Source organism: Helianthus annuus, chromosome 15, assembly GCF_002127325.2.
Source record: "Helianthus annuus cultivar XRQ/B chromosome 15, HanXRQr2.0-SUNRISE, whole genome shotgun sequence".
In the NCBI taxonomy this organism is placed as follows: domain Eukaryota; kingdom Viridiplantae; phylum Streptophyta; class Magnoliopsida; order Asterales; family Asteraceae; genus Helianthus; species Helianthus annuus.
Window position 1 is genome coordinate 166549448 of NC_035447.2, and position 22864 is coordinate 166572311.

The 22864-nt window shown below is 36.6% G+C and overlaps 1 protein-coding gene across 1 annotated transcript; it reads right to left on the reverse strand.

Annotated features, from left to right (window-relative positions):
• Positions 1-1656: 1656 nt before the first annotated feature.
• Positions 1657-3272, reverse strand: LOC110914385. Its single transcript, XM_022159180.1, has 4 exons — positions 2890-3272; positions 2274-2810; positions 2100-2157; positions 1657-1914 (listed from the first exon to the last, which is right to left on the reverse strand). The coding sequence occupies exons 1-4, from the start codon at positions 3270-3272 to the stop codon at positions 1657-1659; spliced, it is 1236 nt and encodes a 411-aa protein (XP_022014872.1).
• Positions 3273-22864: the final 19592 nt, after the last annotated feature.

Consider the following 22864-nt stretch of genomic DNA (forward strand, 5'->3'; position numbering starts at 1 on the left):
GTCCAAAAGCTTTAGAGCAAGAAGAGTAACTAATTTAAAACACATCAGGAGATATTTGTAGTGTTACAAATACATTGAATTTTACATTTTTTGTTGAAGTAGTATAATAAATGTGTTCATAGCTAATGAGTATAATAAAAACCACCATCAACCAAAATATGACACATAATTGCATCTCAGAATCCTCTCTATAGTCACTTGTCATTCTATTCTTGTTGTCATTGTTTAATATTCATCAGCACTATAGAAAAATGGTTAGCAACAGCCTTGAAAACCAATCATTCATTCCTACCGGAATGGAAGTTGTTTTATACAACGAGCAGGCATAGAGGATTATTATTTTTTTTGTTGAATTTTGTTTTCATATCCGCATTCTTGAGAAAGAGAAAGCATACAAGTTTCCTTCAATTCTTTGGCGCAGATTTGATTAAACTTTGTAAAACTGCTAAAACCGAATCAAGATATGTTTTTTTTATATTTTTATCAAATGTTTTCTCTTTCTCAAGAATGCGGATATGAAAACAAAATTCAAAAAAAAAAAAAATAATCCTCTATACCTGCTCGTTGTATAAAACAACTTCCATTCCGGTAGGAATGAATGATTGCTTTTCAAGCCTGTTGCTAACCATTTTTCTATAATGCCGATGAATATTAAACAATGACAACAATAATAGAATGGCAAGTGACTATAGAGAGGATTGTGAGATACAATTGTGTGTCATATTTTGGTTGATGGTGGTTTTTATTTATACTCATTAGCTATGAACACATTTATTATACTACGACAACAAAAAAAATGTAACATTCAATGTATTTGTAACACTACAAATATCTCGTGATGTGTTTTAAATTAGTTACTCTTCTTGCTCTAAAGCTTTTGGACTAGAATTGAATGCATTGTTGCATTCCCTCCAAAAGTAATTAAATACTTTGAATTTCTTAGATAACAGAAATAGAAAGAAATTAATTCAATTTACAACCATACATTTAAAGGAATATAATTTATATTCTAGTATATTGGTACATGAACTTTGTCTCTATGTGTATGTCTCTCTTTTTCTATATGTTCTATCATTATAGAAATTTTAGTTTTGCTTTAACAAAGTTGACATATAAAGAGTGTCGGCTTTGTCATTAGGAGTTAATTTTCGAGTTTTTTTTCCCAAACTAGTGTAGATACAAAAATATTTATATATTTGCATACTTTGAAAATATTTACCTATTTGGGTACTTTTCTATATCCCTTTAATTTTTTACCTAATTTATACATTTCTTTTTATTTTTCTACCCTAAGTAAAATTAGATTACTCACAGAATTAGAATCAACAAAAATATGAGTAATTATTTTTTTAAGAAAATAAAAAATTCTGCAATTATTCAAAAAAAAATCTGCAAAAATTCTACCAAAAATCTTTGAAAAATCCACAAAAATATATAAAAAATTTCTACAATAATTCTACAAAGTTAAAAAAAATCTGCAAAAGATATTATAAAACAATAACTATCCAATAATCTCAACCACAAAATTAAAATAATTGTCTTTTCAATCAATCAAATACAAATAAAATACCAAATAAAGTCATTTCGTTCATAATATCAATATCAAATACAAATTAAAATGTCAAAGTGACTCGACATGTTTAGGCGTCCATTCTTCTAGGCTTTGAGGGGGCACATTGCTCGGTTATGACCACGTTGTTTACAAATTCCACAAAGGTTCGCCTTTTTCCTTTCTTTAATGTCCATTCCATTCCGTAGTCTTGTTGAGCGAGGGCGGCCCTTTTTATCCAGTTTTAGCTCTGAATTGAGAAGTAACTCTCCAATAGATGATGAGTTAGGCCAATATGCTTCATGAGGAAGTGGCCTAAACTCAGATGACCAAGTAGCACAATAATTAGGGCTGGCAATAGATATCTGTATAAGACACGATTAGATCTGTTTACTGAAAAAGTACACAACGTGATTTTTTTGCTTTTTAAAAATAAATATAATTATGAGGTTAGGATCCATCATTTCTTCTTCTTCGTACATAAAACGTAAAACTGTGTTATAAACATGGGATATAAAGTAGTTAAATGAGTTGTATTCAAGTTTAATACTTGTGTTGCACGCGTCGTTAAAGACCCGTTAAACCCGATTAGACACGATTTGCCAGCCCTACCAATAATCAAGAATTGAGTAACATTTATCAATATATTGCCAACTGTTCAAAGAAAGTTTGGCACATGCACTCAAAACATGAGAACAAGAATACTTATATATCAGCCACTTACCGCACGTGCAAGTTTTTTTTATCCAAAACAACTACTTGCACATTTTTTCCTTTTTGAGTTATCACCTCAAATATACCTTTCTGACGGTTAAAATATCTCAAAGAATGTGCACCAGCTTTTGACATTGAAGATGCTTGTTTGGCCAAAATATGGGGAGTATACATATCTCCATTAGCTTGAGCATTAGATCCCATGGGACGTCTCACATCAAAATAGTGTACTAGTCTATAAAATGTAAGTTGAACACATGATGTGATCGGTAAGAAACGTGCACCTTTGAGTACACTATTAAAAATCTCTGACAAATTTGTTATGAGTAGCCCATAACGCTTTCCACCATCATGTGCAAACGTCCATCTGTCAAATGCTTGTTGCTCAAGCCACTGGCGAGCTTTTCGGTTTATTTTTCCAATTTCCTCCATAATAGAGTTAAACTTTCTAATCTGATTCTGACTCCCAGCACGGTAAGCTAAAGCTTTCAATTGAGAGTTGTGAAACTTATCATTAAAGTTGTTGATAAAATGCCTTAAGCAATACCTATGACAAAATGATGAAAGTTATTGACATAAATAAAAACAAAATCAATATGAATTTTATTAACAATACCTGTGAAAACCATGTGGCTCTAACTGCCTTTAGAATTCCAGCATGACGATCAGAGATTAGACATATCCCTTTGGTATCTTTCACCACATGTTTCTTAACATGAGAAAGAAACCAACTCCAACTAGCGTAAGATTCATTTTCAACAATAGCAAATGCAAGTGGCAATATCTGATTATTACCATCAACTCCCATTGCAATCATCAACTTACCTTTATACTTGCCATACAAATGTGTGGCATCAATGCTAATCACTAGCCGACAATGCTTAAATCCAAGGATAGAAGGATTAAATGCCCAAAACACACGTCTAAATTCAACCTGCTCTACACCAGTCCGTCTCAAAACACACCATTCAACTATGGTCCCTGGATTGAACTTTTTAAGTGCCTCCATAAACTTAGGTAAGATAATATAAGATTCATCCCAATCCCCAAAGACACATTCAATTGCCTTTTGTTTTCCTAACCAAACCTTCTTGTATGAAGGAGTATAGCCCAACTTATCAATTACTTCGGCTCTCAAAGCACTAATGCTAAAAGAAGGTTGCTCTTTTATAAGGTGTTGTATTTCTTGGGTGATCAAGCTTGCTGTCACACCCCAACCGATGGCGGAATCATCGGGACGCGGCACTAGGCGAATCAGATTGCTCAAGAGAATCCATAACAGCTATTAAGTGACAATATTTAACAAGTTCATTATCCCATACAAATAAACAAATATTTCAACAAACAGTCATTATAGAGTTCACTTCTCTTAAACAAATCAAATCCGACAACCTAGCTTTTTAGGTGGGTTTCTAAAGTAGCCTAATCTTGATTCGAGATAACCTGTGTTTAACCTGCAACATACGTTAAAATAATGTCAATACAAAATGTATTGGCAAGTATACAGGTTTGATATAATAACAATATAGATAAAAGCGTTGCGAATTTCCACATACATAAATGATATACAACACAACATATATACTAACAAGACAAACACTCAAGCTAAGTCCCGAGATGACTGCAAATGAGAGGTGTGAAGTCCCTTAACTAGACCTCGTCGGGTGTGAGTTGAACTATAGTACCATACTAGCTAAGGTGGAACATCAACGAGTAAGAGTCCTAGCACATATGTATCAAGCATCACGTGTAAATATGTATACTGGTCATTCGCATGTGTTAAATAGTTTAAGCATGTAGTGTGTTTGATAAGTGTGTTTATGTATGAACGTATGTTACACCCCAAAAAGGTGTGTTTTAAAGCGAAAAAGGGGTCAAGTATACTCACAGTGCGTGTTTAACAGCTAAACATGGTCTGGTTGGATTGAAGGGAGCGTCGGATCAGCCTGCGTAAGGGAACAAAAGCATAAGTCTTCCTAAGTGCTGAAACGGTCGAAATCGGAGTGTTGAGTGGGGTATAAAACGAGTTAAGTGTCCAACAGTCTATCCGGACGGATGGACATGGTCTATCCGGACGGATGGGCTTTGTCCATTCGGACGGATGGGCTTTGTCCATTCAGACGGATGACTATTTTGTTGAAAGGAAAACAATCTGATGTATAACTGATGTTTAAAAACAGAGCAAAAAGATTTGGAGTGGGTGCAAAGTCTATCCAGGCAGATGGGCATGGTCCATTCGGATGGATGGACTGTGATTGTTTGTGAACCATTAAAAATTGTTAAAGTTTTGTCTAAAAGTGTTTTGGTGTGAAGACAGGTACGTTAACGGAATCAAAACAATAGAGAATATCAGGTCAAGTCCATTTGGGAGGTTGGGCATAGCCCATTCGACCAGATGCGTTGTTCTTGACGGGAATACATGTCTGACCCGTAAATCGGACCACTTCCTTGGTGGAAATCAACCCTAGAGCCGGCTCTTCGACAATGAGAGATGTCAAAAGTCTGACGGGTTCCCAATTCCACCAATATTGCATAAAAATCAAGGAGTAGTTCATAAACAAGTTGTAAAGTGTGATTTTCTTTGAAAACTTGATTCAATCTCGATTGAGTGATGCTCCACAGCAGTTTGCCTAAGCAAAACGAGTGGAACCATCTTCGAGATGTCTCAAATCAATAATTTTAAGTAAAGTTGATCAACGAAATTAAGTAAAGTTGAAGGATGTGTGCGTGTGTTTGTGATTATAATGCAAGAAGATGGAGTAGGAGTGGAATGGAGGTTGAAATCGGAGGAAAATGCTTACAAGAAGTCTTGAATCGCAGCTGGAATATCTGAGAGCGGATGAGAGGATGAGAAGAGTTGAAATGAAGTCACAAGGCCACTATTTATAGTGGAGGGTGAGGTCTTGCTCATGTGCGGACGAGGTATATCCGGATGGGCTCCATCCGGGCGGATGGCCCATTCGGACGACTGGGTTTTGGCGTTTTAATAATTTTCAATTTTAAGTGTTGGGTTGCATTTTATTGTGATAAATCGAGTTGTGCGAGTGAGCGTTTAAGCGAGTTTTGACGCAGAGATATTAATAATAATAATATATATATAACTAATCTATACTATATGTCACACCCCGACCACATGGAACAACAAAACGTGGCGGAAACGTTGGGGAGTGTTGTAACAGAATCATTGTTTCATAACACATGGAAATTGAAATATTGTTTTATTGAATAAAAGAGTTACAATGTCTTGAAAATCAAAGAAATATAACATAAATAACTAGTCTTGCATCTTTTATTGTCACTAAGGCCCAAGTCCGCCTAAGTGTATCTTGATAAATCCTATGCATCATATCCTGAAACACATGTGAAAATAGGTACGTCAGCATAAAAATGCCTGTGAGATACATAGGTTTTGTGAAATAAAATTCATGACTTGTGTTTGAGAAAATGTTTAGTCATGAACCTTGTAATTTGCTTTGTCTTGTAAATCATTTGAAAAACGATAGATCAGATGATATGTATAAATAAATGTAAGGTTAAATGAATAACCAAGTAAGATGAGTTTGTATAAGATAAGTTGTTTGTAAAACAATGTCTTGTGAAAAGTATGTTATTTGTATAAAATTTTACATGTCTCAAATTGAAATGATTCAAATAACGTTACGATATGTAATACCATACAAACACTTATATATAGGAAGTACCAGCGGCGTATCCACCATGCTTGTATCATATTACACATGCCTCGTTACTTAAATCACTCGCTCAAACCAAACCACCATTGTAAAATGTTTATGTCTAATGTAAATCATGTAATGTGTATCCAAAATGTCATGTATGGTAAGTGAAATATATCAATTGAACCATATGTAAAATGCACAAAAACAAGGTATTGAAGTAAAACCTGGTTTAAATCAAAGTTATGTTTTGTGGAACAAATGCATGCTATACTGATACAAACATCTATGTGGTATTGTGAAAATGCATACATCCAAGCCTTTGTGACTGTGGTGATAGACCCCTAAACGAATTTAAAGGTCTATCTTGTTATTTTGTTTATCGTATTCGGTCATTCCTTCCAATCCAAACAAACCCGAGATTTCAGGAATGGGAGTTGTCAAGTCCTATGGTACCATTACCTACTAACGGGCGGCATGATCGGTGTTAATGAATGTACATTGTATAATTTAAACAAACCAAATGTCATACCAAAATGTGAGCATGTGATGAACAAATGTACTAAGTATGCACACAATGGGCATACATAGCATAAAATGTAATGTAAAATGATGTACTAAATATGCACACAATGGGCATACATAACATAAAGTGTATTGTAAAGTGATGTACTAAGTATGCACACAATGGGCATACATAGCATAAAATGTATTGTAAAGTGATGTACTAAGTATGCACACAATGGGCATACATAGCATAAAATGTAATGTAAAATGATGTACTAAATATGCACACAATGGGCATACATAGCATAAAGTGTATTGTAAAGTGATGTACTAAGTATGCACACAATGGGCATACATAGCATAAAATGTATTGTAAAGTGATGTACTAAGTATGCACACAATGGGCATACATAGCATAAAATGTATTGAAATCATGTACTATGAATGTACTAATAAACATAGCAAGTATATGATGTGAAAACAGGAAAGCATGAAAGTAACAAGTAGGCACATGTGTTTCACCCCAAAACAGTTTGGAAAACAGTAAAAGAGGGGTCTATGTACTCACATAAACACCTTGAAAACATTTAAAAGATGGGGTTAAATGTACTCACTTGAGATTGCTTAGAAGTCCTTGTGTAACAACCAAACAATGCTAGAGATCACGGATATCAAACGACACCTAATATAGGTAACTACATTAATATACCGGACCTAAATCGGAGGATTGGATAGAATGAGGGTTCGTAAACCAAACGAGTATGGAGACTCGTGTAATATGGTTTAACAAAGCCTACATACTAAAATGAAACCTAACCTAAATGGTTACGACCCATTACGACCCGTTTAGGTAGCTTATGCTACTTTAACGCGTCGTTCGCGTAAAACGCATTCGGACCGCCTAACTAGCCCTATGATAAGTAAAATATGCCTTAACATGTCTAATATTGTTGTCAAATCAGTTTAGATATCAAAAGTTATGTTACATATGCTTAAAATGAATTTTGGCGTAAAAAGGGCATTTTGGTAATTTACCTAAGGCATATAAATTACCTATCACACAACTACTTAAACGAAGCGACCATGAGGTATAACCTCGAAAGGTTATTCCCTACATCCTATGGTCACCTAATGTGTTTGGTCGGACCCTAAAGATCGACCAAATGGGTCGGGTTCGAAAGTATAAGCGATTGTTTAGATCGCTTACCTTACGACCCTATATAAGCACTAAACTAAAAGTGACGAGCTAAGCATGTTAGAACATGCTTAACTAAGTTTAGAAAACAGGTTTGGTATCAAAACAAACGGTTTTGATACCTATGAGTAGTTTGGTTACAAAATACGCAAGAATGCACATTTTGGCTGAAACTACGACTCGTCACTGAGCCTAGATAACGTGGTGATCAGTAGGTGTAGTCACTAGGGACTATAACGATCGTGATCACGCTCACGTTATGAAGTTCAAACAAACTTTGTGTTGACCATAAGCTGGTCAACGTAGAAAGTCAAACATTAGTTTGACTTTAGGACTAGAAAGCGTTTAAAAGAACGAAAGAACACTTACGAAGGGTCCCCGAAAGCTAATCTTGATTCAGGAGCTCAGGTATGAAGCAAAGGCCTCAACTTAGAGCTTTTAGATCAGATTTGTGGGTTTTTAACCAAAATGGGGGGGGGGGGTATTTATAGGATATGCAAGACCGTTAGGATCGTTTCTTGAATATCGTGCCTCGATCTAACCCGTACACTTGTCGAAATGTTGTGGTGGCTTATTTTGCCCCCACCATAGGGATTTGACACGTGGCGTTGCCCTTTGGAGGTTTGAAAGATTGTTGCAAGTGGATTAAAAACATTGAATCTGGTCTGGGAGGCTGACGTGGCCCGTGTAAGAGTTCACCCTGGCCTTACGCGGGCCGCCTGGAGGTTCTGATCTGCAACCAACTTTCAGAAATGACAGTTTAGGTCCCTGTTGTGGTTTAAGGCCATTTCCGACATGTTTAAGGCCTGTTAAGCCATCTTTAAGGCCCTAAAATGATGCCTGAATATTGAGGACATGAAACATGCTCAAAAATATGCCGGATGTTGGTTCGTTTGGCCGTACGATCGCGATGTTCGGTTAATTACGACGGAATGCGCATAAGCGCGAAAAACGATCCAAATGACGCAACGAATGGATTTTTCTCATGCCAATCACTAAGGCATAATATTAGGATGCTTACATAAATTTTTGGATGTCCGGATGTATTCAGAACGTAAGTTATGCGCGAAAGTGCAAACTTATGCACTTTTTAACACTTTTAGTCCCTGAATGATCCAAAAGTTTATTTTAGCACACCGAACACCTCAAAGCCTATTTCTAAGCTATGTAAAGGATCTTTAAGGTGTGTTTAACTTATGGTCATGTTCCGGAATGTCTGTTACAGTTCAAATTGGCATACTTTCGCAGTTTGTCAAATTTAGTCCCTGTAAGCGAATTAACTTGTTTTTGCCATACCAAAGCCTTCAAAACTTATTTCTAAGTTATTTAAAGGCTATTTAAGGTATATTGAGTATATGTTGATGTTACAGAGTATTTGTCGCATTAAACTAGGTATGTTTACGCACCAGATTGCGTATAATTCTCAAAAAAGCGATGTAGAGTTTAAAATTGAACAAAAGTCAAAACATGAAAAATGTAAAACATAACCAAACAAACATTGGGATCAAATAGCATAGTTTTATTGATAACTGAACTGTTCACAATGATTTCAAGCACAAATGTTACAGTCTCCCCTACTTGTGGAAATTTCGTCCCGAAATTTATTTAGAGGAAACTTGTGAGAGCTTGAAACATGAGGTTGAAAAGATTAAACAATACTAGTTAGAGTCCTAAACTTCTAGTAACTTTACAATAACATCATGCTTGTAATGTGAGAGGGATACTTATATACAAGTATATAAAGCGTCATTGGTGCGTCCACCGTACCTCTATTACATTGTTCGCATTTCGTTATGGTTGTCACTATCGGTTCTTACACATAATAAGTCTTACTGTGGTTTCTGTGCACTGAACTTGTAATTATGTATGCATCCATAATTAGACAATTCCTTGCATAGTTCACACAGTCTATTTTATGATGTGTAGGGGAAAACCAAATGAACAGATCTTGTGATGAATGTGACTAGACCACCATAGGGTCCCTTTTATTAAATCAATAAATGATTTTAATAGACAACCAAGGGTCTTTTCAGCTTATATCATCACATGTCATTCTTAACCAGATTTTTTTGAATAAATCTTTTTGACTAGACCACTAAAAGGGTCTCTTATGAATCGAGGGGTGGTACTATACAACCCAAGGGTCTTAACTATCATGTAGAAGCCCAATAAGGATTTAAGGTAGTACCTTTTTTTTTTAATATCCTTCTACGAATCCCTCATATGAAGATACGAAAGGTTCTACGAGGATATGGATAACGAATATCCAGAGTATACAAAAACACGAAAAAAAGCATAAACACATAGTCACATAACCACAAAATTGTTTAACTTGATTTGTTATCATTTTGTTAATTTGTTTTGCTAACTGTGCACATGTATTCAAAGCACACCAGGTATCCAATCAGTGGATTTTGATTGGTGCTTTAAATATTTCTAAGAATCTAACTATAAAGATAGAAATATTTTTAAAAGAAAAATTCGATTTCGATTACAAGGAACCGAAATGATCGAATTTTGGTACATAAGGAATCCAATTAAGGACTCTGATTTGAATGATAATCATCCACAAGGGTCTAAATGTGAAGATAAAAAGATCTCATATGGATTTTAGAAGTTGAAGATGTTTTCGAAACCTTGCACTGGACGTGTTTAAGTCAAAACATGAAGTAAAATGCTTATGAGGTTGAGATGCTCAATACGCCAAGGCAACATATGAAGCGGAATTTGAAAGTTAAGTCAATGTATGAGGATAAGTATTTTTGAAAACTATGCATGTTTGAAGAAATCAGAACGTAATGGGTATGAGATTTGAAAATATCCTTGGTTATCTAACCAAGGATTCAAAGGCATAGAAGCACGATTACTCATAATGTCACTTTATTTCCTGTACTTCGTTTCTTAGAATAAAACAAGTACTTAGAATTTACCAAGGAAATTATGAGTAAACGCAAAAATGGGAAATTTTTTTTCACAAAAGTAGTTTGTGTTGGTGCAGTTGTCTGTCGACTACATCTTAGTTCGAGTCTTAGGTTAGGGCTGATTGTAGAGTGATCGGAAATCAAGAAACACATAAGTTTAGTTAGGTCCGCTTTTATGTCAAAAGTGAGATCCACTTTTGTGTCACTTGAATAGGTCCGCTCATGTGTCAAGGTTTAGGTCCACTTTTATGTCAAGTTGTTAGGTCCGCTTTTATGTCATGACATAAAAGCGAACCAGATAGTCTATATATAGGTCATAGGAGCGAACCTGATGAGAGTGTCTTGTGCGTGTAACGGCGAAGCCCTGCCGATTTGTCTCCAGAACGTGTATAATTGTCAATTGATCAATAAACGAGACGTTAAATAGTAAAATCAAGCTTTACGAAGACCAAATCAATGAATTCCGCCTCTGATTCTGTCTAAGCGCTCTTCTGAACGACTCGTCAGGTCGTCAAACGTTCCTACAGTTTGCAAGGAACATAGTTCCTTAATGTAGGCATATAGGGGAATGCCATACATACATGTAACTATACTTGTATATCAGAATTGCGAACAACAACTTTTATTTATGAACGGGGCAGATTGTTTCACATTACAAGTAAATAGAAGAAACAAAAGCATAAGACAACAACATCTTCTAAACAGCCAACTGCTCATCCGTGGGTTGGATTTGCCTTAGCAAACTTCGAGCAATTTCTTCAGAAATGACCCATCTCACCACAGTTGAAACAAGAACCTGGTAGGAAACGACCTTGAGCGGGATTGTTGCCAGCTTGGTTTGGTGCAGCTGCGGTTGGGCAAACTCTTGCTGTATGGCCTCTAAATCCACAAGTTTGGCATTTGCGGCACTTTACATTGACATGATGATGGAGGCTACATTGGTTGCACAAGGGTGCAGTTCCATTGTAGGGCTTCCTAGCAGGGGGTTGAGCTGGTTGGTTGGGGATGGCTTGACCATTGTGAGCGACCACGGCGAAGTTCTGAGAAGCCTTTCGCTTCTTTGACCTCTTAGGGGATCCAGTCTGTTCATCCATGGTCTTTGATTCCTTGATTGGTTTCTTGGCTGGTGGGGCAGGCTTGACTTCTGCTTCCTTTGGTGGCCATTGAGTGGCTTCATTGTTGAGACGAGACATCGCAATGCCTAATTCAACAGTCTTCAGAATTACTTCGCCTGTCCGCTGGGCAAATTTGGCAGTCTGCTCGGATATCTGCGCATCGTTGCGATGAAGAGACATTCTGGAGGAAATGAAGGATATAGGAGGAAGCAAGTGAAATGTTATCGGTAAATAAAACAAAATGACAACGCATAGAAATTGCGATCATTTGTTTGTTACCTAAGGCAAACAAATGAGACGGTGACTAATCAAAGTAAGCGGGTCATATTTAATGTGTCGCGAAGACATGCTTTAGCCTATAAGTGGACACTCACCCCAAGAGTTCCTAGGTAAGAGTGACTGGTCCGATTATGTGGATTTGTACGAACACTCTAGCCTTAGACAGAAAACTCAGAGTACAGGCATCCACTTTTCCAGTTTGCACGTGTTCACACTATAAGACCCAAACTTTGACGAGGTTTTGAAATTTCAAAGGGGTTCAAAACCATATAACAGAGGGTTCAAAACCTAGTAATCCATCATCCTAGAACAGATGATTAGTTTTCAAAGTGGTTTTGAAATTTATGTCCTTGTTGTGGTCGTCGCCTAAGGATAGGTGACGGTATTGTTTTATGTCTAAACGCAAGTAAACTCGTGTTAGGGTCCTAGGAAGGTTATAGACTAGGTCAAAGCATTACTAATAACCTAATTCCCTATAACCATGAGCTCTGATACCAACTTTTCTGTCACACCCCGACCACATGGAACAACAAAACGTGGCGGAAACGTCGGGGAGTGTTGTAACAGAATCATTGTTTCATAATACATGGAAATTGAAATATTGTTTTATTGAATAAAAGAGTTACAATGTCTCGACAATCAAAGAAATATAACATAAATAACTAGTCTTGCATCTTTTATTGTCACTAAGGCCCAAGTCCGCCTAAGTGTATCTTGATAAATCCTATGCATCATATCCTGAAACACATGTGAAAATAGGTACGTCAGCATAAAAATGCCTGTGAGATACATAGGTTTTGTGAAATAAAATTCATGACTTGTGTTTGAGAAAATGTTTAGTCATGAACCTTGTAATTTGCTTTGTCTTGTAAATCATTTGAAAAACGATAGATCAGATGATATGTATAAATAAATGTAAGGTTAAATGAATAACCAAGTAAGATGAGTTTGTATAAGATAAGTTGTTTGTAAAACAATGTCTTGTGAAAAGTATGTTATTTGTATAAAATTTTACATGTCTCAAATTGAAATGATTCAAATAACGTTACGATATGTAATACCATACAAACACTTATATATAGGAAGTATCAGCGGCGTATCCACCATGCTTGTATCATATTACACATGCCTCGTTACTTAAATCACTCGCTCAAACCAAACCACCATTGTAAAATGTTTATGTCTAATGTAAATCATGTAATGTGTATCCAAAATGTCATGTATGGTAAGTGAAATATATCAACTGAACCATATGTAAAATGCACAAAAACAAGGTATTGAAGTAAAACCTGGTTTAAATCAAAGTTATGTTTTGTGGAACAAATGCATGCTATACTGATACAAACATTTATGTGGTATTGTGAAAATGCATACATCCAAGCCTTTGTGACTGTGGTGATAGACCCCTAACGAATTTAAAGGTCTATCTTGTTATTTTGTTTATCGTATTCGGTCATTCCTTCCAATCCAAAAAAACCCGAGATTTCAGGAATGGGAGTTGTCAAGTCCTATGGTACCATTACCTACTAACGGGCGGCATGATCGGTGTTAATGAATGTACATTGTATAATTTAAACAAACCAAATGTCATACCAAAATGTGAGCATGTGATGAACAAATGTACTAAGTATGCACACAATGGGCATACATAGCATAAAATGTAATGTAAAATGATGTACTAAATATGCACACAATGGGCATACATAACATAAAGTGTATTGTAAAGTGATGTACTAAGTATGCACACAATGGGCATACATAGCATAAAATGTATTGTAAAGTGATGTACTAAGTATGCACACAATGGGCATACATAGCATAAAATGTAATGTAAAATGATGTACTAAATATGCACACAATGGGCATACATAGCATAAAGTGTATTGTAAAGTGATGTACTAAGTATGCACACAATGGGCATACATAACATAAAATGTATTGTAAAGTGATGTACTAAGTATGCACACAATGGGCATACATAGCATAAAATGTATTGTAAAGTGATGCACTAAGTATGCACACAATGGGCATACATAGCATAAAATGTAATGTAAAATGATGCACTAAATATGCACACAATGGGCATACATAGCATAAAGTGTATTGTAAAGTGATGTACTAAGTATGCACACAATGGGCATACATAGCATAAAATGTATTGTAAAGTGATGTACTAAGTATGCACACAATGGGCATACATAGCATAAAATGTATTGAAATCATGTACTATGAATGTACTAATAAACATAGCAAGTATATGATGTGAAAACAGGAAAGCATGAAAGTAACAAGTAGGCACATGTGTTTCACCCCAAAACAGTTTGGAAAACAGTAAAAGAGGGGTCTATGTACTCACATAAACACCTTGAAAACATTTAAAAGATGGGGTTCAATGTACTCACTTGAAATTGCTTAGAAGTCCTTGTGTAACAACCAAACAATGCTAGAGATCACGGATATCAAACGGCACCTAATATAGGTAACTACATTAATATACCGGACCTAAATCGGAGGATTGGATAGAATGAGGGTTCGTAAACCAAACGAGTATGGAGACTCGTGTAATATGGTTTAACAAAGCCTACATACTAAAATGAAACCTAACCTAAATGCTTACGACCCATTACGACCCGTTTAGGTAGCTTATGCTACTTTAACGCGTCGTTCGCGTAAAACGCATTCGGACCGCCTAACTAGCCCTATGATAAGTAAAATATGCCTTAACATGTCTAATATTGTTGTCAAATCAGTTTAGATATCAAAAGTTATGTTACATATGCTTAAAATGAATTTTGGCGTAAAAAGGGCATTTTGGTAATTTACCTAAGGCATATAAATTACCTATCACACAACTACTTAAACGAAGCGACCATGAGGTATAACCTCGAAAGGTTATTCCCTACATCCTATGGTCACCTAATGTGTTTGGTCGGACCCTAAAGATCGACCAAATGGGTCGGGTTCGAAAGTATAAGCGATTGTTTAGATCGCTTACCTTACGACCCTATATAAGCACTAAACTAAAAGTGACGAGCTAAGCATGTTAGAACATGCTTAACTAAGTTTAGAAAACAGGTTTGGTATCAAAACAAACGGTTTTGATACCTATGAGTAGTTTGGTTACAACATACGCAAGAATGCACATTTTGGCCGAAACTACAACTCGTCACTGAGCCTAGATAACGTGGTGATCAGTAGGTGTAGTCACTAGGGACTATAACCATCGTGATCACGCTCACGTTATGAAGTTCAAACGAACTTCGTGTTGACCATAAGCTGGTCAACGCAGAAAGTCAAACATTAGTTTGACTTTAGGACTAGAAAGCGATTAAAAGAACGAAAGAACACTTACGAAGGGTCCCTGAAAGCTAATCTTGATCCAGGAGCTCAGGTATGAAGCAAAGGCCTCAACTTAGAGCTTTTAGATCAGATTTGTGGGTTTTTAACCAAAATGGGGGGGGGGTATTTATAGGATATGCAAGACCGTTAGGATCGTTTCTTGAATATCGTGCCTCGATCTAACCCGTACACTTGTCGAAATGTTGTGGTGGCTTATTTTGCCCCCACCATAGGGATTTGACACGTGGCGTTGCCCTTTGGAGGTTTGAAAGGTTGCTGCAAGTGGATTAAAAACATTGAATCTGGTCTGGGAGGTTGACGCGGCCCGTGTAAGAGTTCACCCTGGGCTTACGCGGGCCGCCTGGAGGTTCTGATCTGCAACCAACTTTCAGAAATGACAGTTTAGGTCCCTGTTGTGGTTTAAGGCCATTTCTGACATGTTTAAGGCCTGTTAAGCCATCTTTAAGGCCCTAAAATGATGCTTGAATATTGAGGACATGAAACATGCTCAAAGATATGCCGGATGTTGGTTCGTTTGGCCGTACGATCGCGATGTTCGGTTAATTACGACGGAATGCGCATAAGCGCGAAAAACGATCCAAATGACGCAACGAATGGATTTTTCTCATGCCAATCACTAAGGCATAATATTAGGATGCTTACATAAATTTTTGGATGTCCGGATGTATTCAGAACGTAAGTTATGCACGAAAGTGCAAACTTATGCACTTTTTAACACTTTTAGTCCCTGAATGATCCAAAAGTTTATTTTAGCACACCGAACACCTCAAAGCCTATTTCTAAGCTATGTAAAGGATTTTTAAGGTGTGTTTAACTTATGGTCATGTTCCGGAATGTCTATTACAGTTCAAATTGGCATACTTTCGCAGTTTGTCAAATTTAGTCCCTGTAAGCGAATTAACTTGTTTTTGCCATACCAAAGCCTTCAAAACTTATTTCTAAGTTATGTAAAGGCTATTTAAGGTATGTTGAGTATATGTTGATGTTTCGGAGTATTTGTCGCATTAAACTGAGTATGTTTACGCACCAGATTGCGTATAATTCTCCAGAAAGCGATGTAGAGTTTAAAATTGAACAAAAGTCAAAACATGAAAAATGTAAAACATAACCAAACAAACATTGGGATCAAATAGCATAGTTTTATTGATAACTGAACTGTTCACAATGATTTCAAGCACAAATGTTACAGTCTCCCCTACTTGTGGAAATTTCATCCCGAAATTTATTTAGAGGAAACTTGTGAGAGCTTGAAACATGAGGTTGAAAAGATTAAACAATACTGGCTAGAGTCCTGAACTTCTAGTAACTTTACAATAACATCATGCTTGTAATGTGAGAGGGATACTTATATACAAGTATATAAAGCGTCATTGGTGCGTCCACCGTACCTCTATTACATTGTTCGCATTTCGTTATGGTTGTCACTATCGGTTCTTACACATAATAAGTCTTACTGTGGTTTCCGTGCACTGAACTTGTAATTATGTATGCATCCATAATTAGACAATTCCTTGCATAGTTCACACAGTCTATTTTATAATGTGTAGGGGAAAACCAAATGAACAGATCTTGTGATGAATGTGACTAGACCACCATAGGGTCCCTTTTATTAAATCAATAAATGATTTTAATAGACAACCAAGGGTCTTTTCAGCTTATATCATCACATGTCATTCTTAACCAGATTTTTTTGAATAAATCTTTTTTACTAGACCACTAAAAGGGTCTCTTATGAATTGAGGGGTGGTACTATACAACCCAAGGGTCTTAACTATCATGTAGAAGCCCAATAAGGATTTAAGGTAGTACCTTTTTTTGAATATCCTTCTACGAATCCCTCATATGAAGATACGAAAGGTTCTACGAGGATTTGGATAACGGATATCCAGAGTATACAAAAACACGAAAAAAAGCATAAACACATAGTCACATAACCACAAAATTGTTTAACTTGATTTGTTATCATTTTGTTAATTTGTTTTGCTAACTGTGCACATGTATTCAAAGCACACCAGGTATCCAATCAGTGGATTTTGATTGGTGCTTTAAATATTTCTAAGAATCTAACTATAAAGATAGAAAGATTTTTAAAAGAAAAATTCGATTTCGATTACAAGGAACCGAAATGATCCAATTTTGGTACATAAGGAATCCAATTAAGGACCTCTGATTTGAATGATAATCATCCACAAGGGTCTAAATGTGAAGATAAAAAGATCCCATATGGATTTTAGAAGTTGAAGATGTTTTCAAAACCTTGCACTGGACGTGTTTAAGTCAAAACATGAAGTAAAATGCTTATGAGGTTGAGATGCTCAATATGCCAAGGCAACATATGAAGCGGAATTTGAAAGTTAAGTCAATGTATGAGGATAAGTATTTTTGAAAACTATGCATGTTTGAAGAAATCAGAACGTAATGGGTATGAGATTTGAAAATATCCTTGGTTATCTAACCAAGGATTCAAAGGCATAGAAGCACGATTACTCATAATGTCACTTTATTTCCTGTACTTCGTTTCTTAGAATAAAACGAGTACTTAGAATTTACCAAGGAAATTATGAGTAAACGCAAAAATGGGAAAATTTTTTTCACAAAAGTAGTTTGCAAGGAACATAGTTCCTTAATGTAGGCATATAGGGGAATGCCATACATACATGTAACTATACTTGTATATCAGAATTGCGAACAACAACTTTTATTTATGAACGGGGCGGATTGTTTCACATTACAAGTAAATAGAAGAAACAAAAGCATAAGACAACAACATCTTCTAAACAGCCAACTGCTCATCCGTGGGTTGGATTTGCCTTAGCAAACTTCGGGCAATTTCTTCGGAAATGACCCATCTCGCCACAGTTGAAACAAGAACCTGGTAGGAAACGACCTTGAGCGGGATTGTTTCCAGCTTGGTTTGGTGCAGCTGCGGCTGGGCAAACTCTTGCTGTATGGCCTATAAATCCACAAGTTTGGCATTTGCGGCACTTTACATTGACATGATGATGGAGGCTACATTGGTTGCACAAGGGTGCAGTTCCATTGTAGGGCTTCCTAGCAGGGGGTTGAGCTGGTTGGTTGGGGATGGCTTGACCATTGTGAGCGACCACGGCGAAGTTCTGAGAAGCCTTTCGCTTCTTTGACCTCTTAGGGGATCCAGTCTGTTCATCCATGGTCTTTGATTCCTTGATTGGTTTCTTGGCTGGTGGGGCAGGCTTGACTTCTGCTTCCTTTGGTGGCCATTGAGTGGCTTCATTGTTGAGACGAGACATCGCAATGCCTAATTCAACAGTCTTCAGAATTACTTCGCCTGTCCGCTGGGCAAATTTGGCAGTCTGCTCGGATATCTGCGCATCGTTGCGATGAAGAGACATTCTGGAGGAAATGAAGGATATAGGAGGAAGCAAGTGAAATGTTATCGGTAAATAAAACAAAATGACAACGCATAGAAATTGCGATCATTTGTTTGTTACCTAAGGCAAACAAATGAGACGGTGACTAATCAAAGTAAGCGGGTCATATTTAATGTGTCGCGAAGACATGCTTTAGCCTATAAGTGGACACTCACCCCAAGAGTTCCCAGGTAAGAGTGACTGGTCCGATTATGTGGATTTGTACGAACACTCTAGCCTTAGACAGAAAACTCAGAGTACAGGCATCCACTTTTCCAGTTTGCACGTGTTCACACTATAAGACCCAAACTTTGACGAGGTTTTGAAATTTCAAAGGGGTTCAAAACCATATAACAGAGGGTTCAAAACCTAGTAATCAATCATCCTAGAACAGATGATTAGTTTTCAAAGCGGTTTTGAAATTTATGTCCTTGTTGCGGTCGTCGCCTAAGGATAGGTGACGGTATTGTTTTATGTCTAAACGCAAGTAAACTCGCGTTAGGGTCCTAGGAAGGTTATAGACTAGGTCAAAGCATTACTAATAACCTAATTCCCTATAACCATGAGCTCTGATACCAACTTTTCTGTCACACCCCGACCACATGGAACAACAAAACGTGGCGGAAACGTCAGGGAGTGTTGTAACAGAATCATTGTTTCATAACACATGGAAATTGAAATATTGTTTTATTGAATAAAAGAGTTACAATGTCTTGACAATCAAAGAAATATAACATAAATAACTAGTCTTGCATCTTTTATTGTCACTAAGGCCCAAGTCCGCCTAAGTGTATCTTGATAAATCCTATGCATCATATCCTGAAACACATGTGAAAATAGGTACGTCAGCATAAAAATGCCTGTGAGATACATAGGTTTTGTGAAATAAAATTCATGACTTGTGTTTGAGAAAATGTTTAGTCATGAACCTTGTAATTTGCTTTTTCTTGTAAATCATTTGAAAAACGATAGATCAGATGATATGTATAAATAAATGTAAGGTTAATTGAATAACCAAGTAAGATGAGTTTGTATATGATAAGTTGTTTGTAAAACAATGTCTTGTGAAAAGTATGTTATTTGTATAAAATGTTACATGTCTCAAATTGAAATGATTCAAATAACGTTACGATATGTAATACCATACAAACACTTATATATAGGAAGTACCAGCGACGTATCCACCATGCTTGTATCATATTACACATGCCTCGTTACTTAAATCACTCGCTCAAACCAAACCACCATTGTAAAAAGTTTATGTCTAATGTAAATCATGTAATGTGTATCCAAAATGTCATGTATGGTAAGTGAAATATATCAACTGAACCATATGTAAAATGCACAAAAACAAGGTATTGAAGTAAAACCTGGTTTAAATCAAAGTTATGTTTTGTGGAACAAATGCATGCTATACTGATACAAACATCTATGTGGTATTGTGAAAATGCATACATCCAAGCCTTTGTGACTGTGGTGATAGACCCCTAAACGAATTTAAAGGTCTATCTTGTTATTTTGTCTATCGTATTCGGTCATTCCTTCCAATCCAAACAAACCCGAGATTTCAGGAATGGGAGTCGTCAAGTCCTATGTTACCATTACCTACTAACGGGCGGCATGATCGGTGTTAATGAATGTACATTGTATAATTTAAACAAACCAAATGTCATACCAAAATGTGAGCATGTGATGAACAAATGTACTAAGTATGCACACAATGGGCATACATAGCATAAAATGTAATGTAAAATGATGTACTAAATATGCACACAATGGGCATACGTAACATAAAGTGTATTGTAAAGTGATGTACTAAGTATGCACACAATGGGCATACATAGCATAAAATGTATCGTAAAGTGATGTACTAAGTATGCACACAATGGGCATACATAGCATAAAATGTAATGTAAAATGATGTACTAAATATGCACACAATGGGCATACATAGCATAAAGTGTATTGTAAAGTGATGTACTAAGTATGCACACAATGGGCATACATAGCATAAAATGTATTGTAAAGTGATGTACTAAGTATGCACACAATGGGCATACATAGCATAAAATTTATTGTAAAGTGATGTACTAAGTATGCACACAATGGGCATACATAGCATAAAATGTAATGTAAAATGATGTACTAAATATGCACACAATGGATATACATAGCATAAAGTGTATTGTAAAGTGATGTACTAAGTATGCACACAATGGGCATACATAGCATAAAATGTATTGTAAAGTGATGTACTAAGTATGCACACAATGGGCATACATAGCATAAAATGTATTGAAATCATGTACTATGAATGTACTAATAAACATAGCAAGTATATGATGTGAAAACAGGAGAGCATGAAAGTAACAAGTAGGCACATGTGTTTCACCCCAAAACAGTTTGGAAAACAGTAAAAGAGGGGTCTATGTACTCACATAAACACCTTGAAAACATTTAAAAGATGGGGTTCAATGTACTCACTTGAGATTGCTTAGAAGTCCTTGTGTAACAACCAAACAATGCTAGAGATCACGGATATCAAACGACACCTAATATAGGTAACTACATTAATATACCGGACCTAAATCGGAGGATTGGATAGAATGAGGGTTCGTAAACCAAACGAGTATGGAGACTCGTGTAATATGGTTTAACAAAGCCTACATACTAAAATGAAACCTAACCTAAGTGCTTACGACCCATTACGACCCGTTTAGGTAGCTTATGCTACTTTAACGCGTCGTTCGCGTAAAACGCATTCGGACCGCCTAACTAGCCCTATAATAAGTAAAATATGCCTTAACATGTCTAATATTGTTGTCAAATCAGTTTAGATGTCAAAAGTTATGTTACATATGCTTAAAATGAATTTTGGCGTAAAAAGGGCATTTTGGTAATTTACCTAAGGCATATAAATTACCTATCACACAACTACTTAAACGAAGCGACCATGAGATATAACCTCGAAAGGTTATTCCCTACATCCTATGGTCACCTAATGTGTTTGGTCGGACCCTAAAGATCGACCAAATGGGTCGGGTTCGAAAGTATAAGCGATTGTTTAGATCGCTTACCTTACGACCCTATATAAGCACTAAACTAAAGTGACGAGCTAAGCATGTTAGAACATGCTTAACTAAGTTTAGAAAACAGGTTTGGTATCAAAACAAACGGTTTTGATACCTATGAGTAGTTTGGTTACAAAATACGCAAGAATGCACATTTTGGCCGAAACTACAACTCGTCACTGAGCCTAGATAACGTGGTGATCAGTAGGTGTAGTCACTAGGGACTATAACCATCGTGATCACGCTCACGTTATGAAGTTCAAACGAACTTCGTGTTGACCATAAGCTGGTCAACGCAGAAAGTCAAACATTAGTTTGACTTTAGGACTAGAAAGCGATTAAAAGAACGAAAGAACACTTACGAAGGGTCCCCGAAAGCTAATCTTGATCCAGGAGCTCAGGTATGAAGCAAAGGCCTCAACTTAGAGCTTTTAGATCAGATTTGTGGGTTTTTAACCAAAATGGGGGGGGGTATTTATAGGATATGCAAGACCGTTAGGATCGTTTCTTGAATATCGTGCCTCGATCTAACCCGTACACTTGTCGAAATGTTGTGGTGGCTTATTTTGCCCCCACCATAGGGATTTGACACGTGGCGTTGCCCTTTGGAGGTTTGAAAGGTTGCTGCAAGTGGATTAAAAACATTGAATCTGGTCTGGGAGGCTGACGCGGCCCGTGTAAGAGTTCACCCTGGGCTTACGCGGGCCGCCTGGAGGTTCTGATCTGCAACCAACTTTCAGAAATGACAGTTTAGGTCCCTGTTGTGGTTTAAGGCCATTTCCGACATGTTTAAGGTCTGTTAAGCCATCTTTAAGGCCCTAATATGATGCTTGAATATTGAGGTCATGAAACATGCTCAAAGATATGCCGGATGTTGGTTCGTTTGGCCGTACGATCGCGATGTTCGGTTAATTACGACGGAATGCGCATAAGCGCGAAAAATGATCCAAATGACGCAACGAATGGATTTTTCTCATGCCAATCATTAAGGCATAATATTAGGATGCTTACATAAATTTTTGGATGTCCGGATGTATTCAGAACGTAAGTTATGCACGAAAGTGCAAACTTATGCACTTTTTAACACTTT

Bases quoted from the DNA above. Each gene is read 5' to 3' on its own strand.
- LOC110914385 (XM_022159180.1), bottom strand. From the start codon at position 3,272: ATGGAGGCACTTAAAAAGTTCAATCCAGGGACCATAGTTGAATGGTGT. The intron at 2,158-2,273 runs GTAAGTGGCTGA...GATTATTGGTAG, and splicing joins AAAAAAAACTTGCACGTGCG to GGCTGGCAAATCGTGTCTAA. The intron at 1,915-2,099 runs GTATTAAACTTG...TGTCTTATACAG, and splicing joins TAACGACGCGTGCAACACAA to ATATCTATTGCCAGCCCTAA.